The following is a 9,853-nucleotide window of genomic DNA, read 5'->3' on the forward strand; positions in this document are numbered from 1 at the left end:
AATGTAATTCAATAATCATGTTGGTATTTTTTTTAAAGGCACAAATGAAATTCTCACACATTCGCCAATTATTAAAGCGTACAATGTGTAGAATGTAGTGCCATCTAGTGGTGAACTAACAACCTAAATTGGAATTGGCTGCATTTTGAAGCACGCGCACTATGGTGCCTCAGAAAGACCAAAGCAGCTCTTCAGCAGAGTTGCAGGCAAAATGTAATCACAAAATATATTTACTATTTCCTCAAAGCATGAAGTAATTGCATTGCATTTGTTACACTTTTCCTGCGGATCCAGCAAATTTATAATTGGAGGATTGTTTCCTTCAGGTGCCTGTTGCAAAAAGATAGCCGCAAGACATAGACATAGACCTAATACAATTATATCATAATAATATAGAAAATGTGCATTGATGTGATAGAACATATTTCGCACATTATTAAAATTAACCGTAGTATTTTAAAATTATTGAGCATTCGAGTCAAACTAATACACACCATCTTTTAAAATAATATTGATAAAATGGTGAGTAAGTGATGAGCACATCTGCCTCACAGATGTGAAGTTGTGGGTTTGAATCCAGGTTAATCCAGGTTTACTGTTTTATGTCCATCTATCCGTCCATTCATCCATCTATCCATTTTCTATACCACTTCACGGGCATGCTGGAGCCTATCCCAGCAGTCAGGGGTGGTTGCCAGCCAATCGCAGGGCACACAGAGACGAATAACCATTCGTACTCACACTCAACACCTACAGGCAATTTGGAATGCTCAATTGGCCTCCCAAGCATGGTTTTGGGATGTGGGAGGAAACCAGAGTGCCTGCAGAAAACCCATGCGGGCACGGGGAGAACATGCAAACTCCACACAGGGAGGAATCGAACCCGCACCCTCCTAACTGGGAGGCTGACGTGCTAACCAGTGCTCCACAGAGCCGCCCTATTGTTTTACTTACTAAAAATAATAAATAAATTAACCAATCACTTTTTTTTGGGGTTCTTTTATCACAGAGTGTCCCTTTGATGAAGGCGGAAGTACATGCCGAAACATGTCAGGTAATGCAACCTAAAATAAATTGTTTGTGATAAAAGAACCCCCCCAAAAACAGTGATTGACAAGGGAAACAAAATGAACTTAGTACAACTATATTAACCAATCATTTTTTTGTATATTCAAATGTTAATACTGATGTAAAATAAAGACAAAGGGTATCGGAAAGGTCAAATCATTTATTTCACTAAAATATAACAGATGGATGGATGAATTTAACAATTTCTAAATTAGATAAAAGACAATTACATATACCAATTTTAAAACATACTTTGTAACTATGCAGGTATTTTTGGAAGTGGGGGGGGGGGGGGCTGGATTGATGCAACAAATACAACAGTACTTTTGACGATACAGATGTAATATAGCCTGGATTAAAGAATGGAGTCAATTGCATGTTGCCCACGGGCCATACTTTGCCCACCCCTACTGAATGCTATTTAATTCTTAGGCACTGAAGGTTGGATGCAATCTGCATTTCCTTACCTTGTACATGTGACACATCAAGACAATAAATATAATCTGTCGAATTTTAATATAATTTAATCAATTCTGTCCTGGGGAAGGCATTAAACAAAAATTAAGCAGCACACCCTTAAGACTTCTCGGTAAAAACTTGGACCAACCCAGAAAGTTGGCTCAATTTTATCCAACTTTGTTTTGCAAAAAAACCAAAAAAAAAACATCCTAATTTGTTGTTCATTGTGCGTGCGTGCGTGCATGCGTGCGTGCCGTGAGTGTGGGAACGTGTAGTGAAGGCAACAAGTGGTCGGTCTGGCTTGTGAAGTGCAAACGCGAGGTATGAAGTTGACCCCCGAGCAGCACACTTGACACTCGGGTGTAATCATCATCCTCACACTTCTTCATCAGCAGACAAACGTGTGTCCGCCGTCCACCCGTCCTCCAGAAACTAAAACTCCCCTATAGGTTGCGATCACGTTCATCATAACACTTGTGTGTGCACGTTTCTACTTTTAAATCCTAAAATTGCATTTCGACCTGGGTAAATGCTAATTGATGTACGTACATATGTCACGGCACTCGTTTGGTCGTGTTCATCGCTTAATGCGAAGTCTCACACATCATAAAAAGCTGAGCAGTTTCTCACTTCATTTCTGTTCCCACGAGAAAAAAAGACCTTTCCCAGCCTCGCACTTCTTTGGGGGGTGCATGTGAAGATGAATACCAAGCATGACTTTAAAGTCTTAATGTATATTCAATACGAACGTGATCCATTTTTCATTTTGCATGTTTTTCTGATCGCAAACAAATGCAGTGCAGCAATTCAAATAAATATAACTAAACAGGCCTACATTTTACTGATATCAAATTTTCACTTTTATAAATGCATGAATTCCGTTGTTAATATTATTGTATTATTTTTATTCCATAGTTATATTATTATAAGATATATAGGCCAATTAAGCTTTACTTGTTGTGTGACATGATTTGGAGTTTCCCGTGTGTAGTTTTACTTATTTATTGATGAGTGTGAACTTAGTCTTAATAAAACCACGGACTGAGTATGGAGGTGTGGTCACAGACACCTGCCAGCCAATCAACGGCGTCCTGTGGGCGCCTATTTAATCACCCCTCTCACCATCATCGCAATGTTCTTCACTGCACCATCTCTCGTTGTTGGGACCAACATGACCAGGAACTTTGCAAAGACGCTCGAGGAGGATCACAAGAGTAGAAAAAGGGTGAGACTTACATGGAACCATTTGGTAAAAATACACATTTGAACGGGATTTACGCAGAAAGTAGCTCTAATATTGGGCAGGTTGAAAAAAGTATGCACGTTCTAACTTTTGGATAATTTCGTCCTATTTTCTGTTATTTATAGCATAAACAGTCATATTTAAAGCCAATCATTTTGATTTTGTTTTCATTTATCTAACTTTCCCTCCCTCCTCGCGGCTGTAAATCCAACATGGCAAGCTCTCAACCTAGGCTTGTTGTATTTTAGGTTATACATCAGCATTACAATTCAAATGATAAGGTATTCACAATTGTGTAGTTAACTACAAGGAAGGCTAATTATCACTTGTACAATGTTTGTTTGTGTGTGTGTGTGTGCGCGTGTTTGTGTATGTGTGTGTGTGTGTGTGGTGGTGGTGGTGGTGGTGGGGGGGGGGGGGGGGCACATCTCCACGGATTTGGGACCTCAGTTCAGCGATGCTTGCCCCGGTTTAAGAAAAGATGAGACAACACAAAAGTGGGCTGAAATCTGTTTGTGGCGTGCGCGTCTTATGTTTTAGTTCAGGGATGAGCGCTTTAAATGCTGGAGGAGGCTCCAATTTTTCATCACTATTTCATCAAATACATACACCCTTTAAAATGTTGGGTTAAAAAAAATAAAACCAATTTGGGTTAAAAATGTAACCATCAAATTGACACGGGTTGGTTTTTATTTTGATTCAATTTTTATTTTTACAAAAGAATACAAAGTTAGGTGAAATTGATCGAACTTGCTGGGTCAGTCGAATTTTTAACCGAGCAAGGTTGAGTGTACGTGCAAATGATATGCTCCTAATATATTTCACGTTATATTGCACCATAAAGCGAAAACAAAATAACCAATTATGACAGTCGAATTGCTTTTTTTCCCCCAGTGCAAAGGGCTTTCTTGCCAAAAACATTTAAGCACAACACAAAACGGCTGAAGAAAATCAAGTCACTCAAAATATCATTCCAAAAATAATTCGGCCTATCCATTGTTATGCAGAGCGGTCAGCACAAGACCCCGGGAAAACACAACTAATACATGTCTGCCCTCTTGTGGGAATTTGTGATATTACAATTTACATACATATTCCCAGTTTGATCCTAGTATCTCCACTGGCACCCACAGATTTGTTTCATCTTTTTGCAAAAGTTCCACATTTTGGATTTTTCTCTTTTCAGAATTATTTCCCCCATTACCCATGGACCACCAATTTCCCATCCCTGTATTAGTTAACCCATAGATAGACAAGTCAAAATATTAAACTGCTAGATTCAGCAAAAAGGAATTGGTAACCTCAAGAAATACAGAGCTTTTGAATGAAGCCAAGGTGACATCTTTGTAAAGACTCACACAGGTCAAAAGTGAATATCATTTGATTCAGTGCTGGCCCAAGCCCATTGGGGTGGGGTGGGGGTGGGGGGGTCCGGGTTCCAACCCATCCCCTTAAGTCCCCTCTACTACTGACACAGATGATTTTCATGTTTGAATTACGGCTTTCATTTCTATTCAATATTGTAAAACAGCCTCATGCCTTTTTAGGGGGAACCCCAAGCAGTTGCTTAGTTTTTCGTTTACCTCGGGCAAGTCATGATTAGAGTGCTGGATACAGGGTTGGTGTGTACTAGTGATACTAAATGAAGGTGGCTAATATTTTGGCATATAGGGCTAATAGGTCTTTAAGCAACCTCACATTGTGTTGCAATATTTGGTCATTCCAGTCAAACTTACATCATCTACTTATGTTGCTGTTGATACTTGCCTATAGATTCTCAAACCGGCTGTGGAAAAGAAGAGAAGAGATCGGATAAACAAAAGTCTTGCAGAGCTCAGAAGCTTGTTGTTGACTAACACAGCGGATCCGGTGAGTTGTCATTATTCTAAAACAGATCACATTGATCAATGAACCGGTAGGAACTGTATTGAAAACATTATCACCAACAGCGCTTGCAGAATCCTAAAATTGAGAAAGCAGAAATTTTGGACTTGACTGTGGAATATCTTCACAAGTGGACAGATGGCAAGAAAATGAGCAATGGTTAGTCACACAATGCGCTTTATCATCTAGGCCAGTGTTTCCCAAACTTGAAGTGAGCCAAAGTGCGTGATTTGGAAATTCTTCAATCTTCAAGCATAATTGTGTTTTTCCAAAATGTAATTGTTCTGCCTGTCGCCATATGTCGCTGGTATGGATGGATAATAATTTACCCACGGCACTCAGGTTGGGGATTACTGGTCTAGTCATGTTCACGTCACCCTTTGCACCCTCTAATGAGGGGAACCAATCCCTCTGCATGTATCCGCCAGATGCTCCCGGTGCTGTGGTAAGTCTCCACCCGAGCGGCCCTCCTTGCTTTACCGTTGAGGGTGCAGGTTTTCAGCAGTGTGTGTGGCAAATGGCCAACTACATGCACAAGATGCCGGCCATGCAGCGAGCCGGCTTGATGGAGTGGCTGAAGCACCACGTGGAGATGCAGCGGGCCACGCAGCCGCCATCGTTAAATTCCCTCAGCAGACTGACGGATGCAGCGTCAGCGGAGGCCATTTGCACATCTGAGAGTCAAGACTTCCACAACTCTCTGGTTCTTGCGCATTCCCCGCCTCAGCCTCTTGCTTGCTCCACTCCACTCCACTCCCCTCCCACCTCCCCCTGGTTCTCAACATTTGCTTCCTCCTCTCCTCCTTTCCCCTCATTTGCCTGTCACTTCTCCTTCCCCCCCAGCTTGTCACCTCCGTCGACCAACACCTCTTTTCCCACGCTCCCACATTCCCTCCACACGCTTCCTGCCCACGTGACTTCCTCCTCACCCACGTTAGGTCACCAAGTGGGCCCCACGGTCTTCCACTACCCCTCCGTCACCCCCCTGAGGTCTCCTCCGCATCAGTCACACAAGTCATCCTCACTCACGTGGAGACCCTGGTTCTGAAGTGTAGTGCCCTCTAGTGGTGGGATTTTCACGCCTGCAATGGACAGTGTAAATATGAAATGACAACCATTTTGGAATTCCCCTGTAAATAAAACATGTTTTTTTTTTTTTTTTTCATTACAATGATATGATAAAAGTTGCCTGTGAATAGGACTATGCATCTTCCATATTATCATGTGAAAGTTACAGTGACGCTCATTAGAAATGCTTAAAAGTCAGCAAGGTTTCAAAGTTTTTCCTTTCCTTCAAAGAGTTCATTTATTTTTTAATTAAACATGAAAATTAAAATGAATTAAAATTCAGTCTGATGGCCAAAGACGATTGCTTTCTGCGATTTTGCAACAGTTTATAAAAAAAGGATAGGTCAAAAATGACATTTACCTCACACAGACACACACACACACAAACATACTCACTGGCGACAACCACAACAAAACCACTCACAATATAGTAGCCGTGCAACTAAAACTTAAAAGGTATGTGGATGACTGCGTCTTTTGAGTTGCATCACAACTTTTGAATTGCCCATAGATGACCGAGCAAGATTTCTGCTCTTTGCCTCTCACCATTATGACCACTCCTGCAGGTCGCTTTGAATTTCTAGAAATGAGCAACAATTGAAATGAAGAGTTTTCTATCTTTTCCATGTTTTTAACCACTCTATTGAGATATTTTGGGCCACTCTTCCTTCCTAAATTGTTGTAATGGTTTCATCAATAACAACCAAGTGCCTGAATTATTGACTTCTGGTATGATGATCTTTTTCTGAAACGCCGTGTTACATTTATGCTTTATGTAACGAGACACACCTTCCAAAAATTTCAGCTTTCATTTAGAATATTCCCAAAAATGTTTTGGGATTGGGATCCAATTATTTCTTCTTCTTCTTTTTTTATTTTTTAATAAAACATAAAATGAGCCTTTATGTTTGATTTGGTCAATTAGACTGCCATCGTGATTCACTTGCTTGCTAAAGCTTTAGGAATGGCTTTGCAACTCATTCCAAACCAGAAGATGTCAATTACTTGAGTTCTCATCTGCTCTTGAATTTGTATCATGCTATTATGTGTTTTGAAAGCTTTTGGACGGACGGACGGACGTATATCCTGTACTCAGATGCCATAGATATTTCATTGGACAGCAGAGGGCAGCACTGACACGCTTTTAGTTGCATGGTAGAGGTGCTTCTTTCATTGGCCTCGCCTCGTTCCTTCCATCCATTCATCTTCATCAGTGTTTTTCCTCACAAGGGTCGCGCGTGTGCTGGAGCTAACCCTGCTGACTTTGGGTGAAAGGCAGGCTACAGTCAATGGCATGGTACAAATAGACAAACAAGCATTCTCACCTAAGGACAGTTATTTTTGAATCAAATTAAAAAAGCATGCAAAATGAGCATAAACTGCAGTGCCCAGGAAAAACTGTGTGAGGAAGGTCGAAGCCTGGATTTAAACCCGCAACCTCCAAATAGTGAGGCAAATGTGCAAACCACTCAGATGTCACCACTTAGTATAAGGTTAAGAATAAAAATGTTCAGTTTTGCTGTACTGACCATGTTTTAGAGTGGCTCTATGCTCAATAAGACCAGATATTCATTCATTCATTCATTCATTCATTCATTCATTCATTCATTCATTCATTCATTCATTCATTCATTCATTCATTCATCCGAACGGCTTATCTTCACGAGGGCCGTGGGATCATCGTTCTTCTCTTTCTTTTAATTCCCAACTTTGTGAACGCTTATTATCTGGTGATGATCAGGTTTCGAGAACAAACTTGAAAAATCGTATCATCAATGGACTAGTGGGTCTGACTGGGGAAAAAAGAGAATTAATCACATGACAGAACATGTACATTGGATAATGGTTATACCCCCCCCCCCCACACACACACCATTTTGCACCGAAGAAGCTCCTCTGTGTGAGTCCCATTAGTTATGAGGTGGCCATTGTTCTTTGTCAGCCAAATGAGAGGGCATGCACATCATTGAGCAGCTTGACTCTCCACTGTGCCTCATCACATGTTTTGAGCGTATGAAAGCAGAGAAGGTTGCCTACACCAAAGGATGCGTTCCATGGCACGACACACCTAATTAATAGGGAAAAGGGGAAAAAAGATCACTCTTTGGAATGACCTGACAAAAGGTGGAAAAACTCCCTGGCATTTTCTCCTGACACACTGATTAGAGCTGATCCTGTTACCGAACTCTAATCGCCGTTTTGTTTGCCGTGAATGAGTCTCCTCGTTCCTGATTGGGAGAAAACTTGAGATGCGGCGGTGCATGCGGAAGATGTGTAAATTCCATCGAATTTCCAAGAACGCATATAAAAATGGTGTGTTGGATTTACTCAATTTTAATCAAATAAAAATAAGAACAAAACTGTCACAATCATTGGAACTCAACCAAGTGAATGACACAAACAAGTTTGATGAGAAAAAAAACGTTTTATCACATCAACAATCACATTTACATTCAATAATACAAAACGTCCTGGTGGGATTTGGCTTTGTGATTCCACAGCTCTTAAACAGTTTTGAAGTTTGTCCAAAAGCAGAGGATTATATTACACAGAAGACAGACCTACCATTTTACCACAAAAAAAAGTGTACAATTTCCAGAATGTATTTGAGTTAAGTACTTTACCTGATCAGCTGTACAGACTGCAGTCTCATACTTTTGTCTTCAAAATACTTTTCTTACGATTGCTAATAAATATTTAATGATTGGGATCATAGCCTTCCACCTGCCAAATGTGACCTTTACAATTACATTTGTCCAAACGACCAAGAAAACCAACACTTAATGGTTTTATCAGTTGCCTATTCAAGAAGGCGTGACTTTCACATTCTTTTGCGGTGGAGTCATTTCGTTTTACTCTCCTGGAAGAAGAGTCTACGGACAAACATCGGTCAAACAGATTCGGTGCAGCGCAGCGGCAGATCGAGGAGGATCTCACTCCGATAGCGTGTCAATGCTCAAGAATGTAGATCTGTCAATGAGCAGAGCTAAATATCGTTTTTCCTGCCTTTCATTTCTCTCTCTCTCTCTTTGCCAGGCTACTTTGAAGTAAATAGTGAAAGGATCCCAGACTGTAGCAAATTACCTGCAGACTGAAGCATTTTTGACATAAGCCCTGAAAGAAGGGGCGAGCGGCTTTTCTCGGCGGCCCCTTTGCCGTTTTTAATCTGGGACTGAGGGAGACAGCGGCGCTGACAGAATGATGGGACAGCTGGACATGCTTCCAGGCCGCCAGTAACGGGCCAGAGAGAAGCCAGGCGAAGGGCCACTGCAGACGTCTCAGCACCGAGCCAACAAGCAAGACCGGAGGAGTGGCCACGGGGACACACGTCTTCTCTGGGAAAGCCAGTACAAACCTGGAAGAATCATATACATTGACCACTGTAACATTAACTGTACAATATAAACGACTTGCTTTTTCATTTTTTTTACCAGATCATTCATGTTTGTTGTTTCCTTGTCAGATTTTAGTTTGAACCTGTCCTCCTGTGCCTCCTTCAGCATAACAAGCTGTGAGAAATGTCTTCCATTCCATTCTTGACAACAGTTGTATGTAAATTGCACATGAGCTTAAGAAGGGAATGGCACACATCTATTTTTCTGAAGATTTGAACACGACTTGTTCAAAAACTTCCTACATGCTCTCGGTAGAGTTTTGCATGTGGGTGTGGCTGGTTGTTCATCTCTATATATATGTGCCCTGTAAATGACTGGTGAGCATATAGTTAGCCTGATGTTAGCTAGGAGGGGCTCCAGCACCTCCCATGACCATGAACAGGATAAGCGGTGATGAAAAAATTGCAAATTATCAAAGCAATACCTTGTTCCCTTTTGATTTTACACTTGGGGGAGGTAATAATTACAGGGCTGGAACAATGAAATAAAATGGGATCAAATATCATCCAAATGAACATGCATGAGGTTGCAAATGTACATACATCACATATGCTAGGTTTCGTTGTGCCCACAGAGAAATTCTGCCCCTGTTACCGTGCTTCACCCTAAGTGACCCAAGAACATAAATGCAACACGCAGGTGAAAAATGAAACCAGTCAGAGTTCTCACATGGGCCAATCTGTCATCCATTGGGGACATGGTGCTCTTCTGTTTTTGTCTCATGCACAACGAACAA

General features: G+C 41.2%; 1 protein-coding gene across 1 annotated transcript; it reads left to right on the forward strand.

Annotated features, from left to right (window-relative positions):
* Positions 1 to 2,682: 2,682 nt before the first annotated feature.
* Positions 2,683 to 6,009, forward strand: LOC147061180 (hairy/enhancer-of-split related with YRPW motif protein 1-like). The gene is made up of 4 exons (XM_085906121.1): positions 2,683 to 2,752; positions 4,544 to 4,639; positions 4,720 to 4,813; positions 5,083 to 6,009. The coding sequence occupies exons 1-4, from the start codon at positions 2,699 to 2,701 to the stop codon at positions 5,700 to 5,702; spliced, it is 864 nt and encodes a 287-aa protein (XP_085762247.1). The 5' UTR covers positions 2,683 to 2,698; the 3' UTR covers positions 5,703 to 6,009.
* The last annotated feature ends 3,844 nt before the right edge of the window (positions 6,010 to 9,853 follow it).

The sequence above is a fragment of the Syngnathus leptorhynchus genome, chromosome 2, assembly GCF_054491065.1.
Source record: "Syngnathus leptorhynchus isolate UIUO chromosome 2, UIUO_Slep, whole genome shotgun sequence".
Lineage (NCBI taxonomy): Eukaryota > Metazoa > Chordata > Actinopteri > Syngnathiformes > Syngnathidae > Syngnathus > Syngnathus leptorhynchus.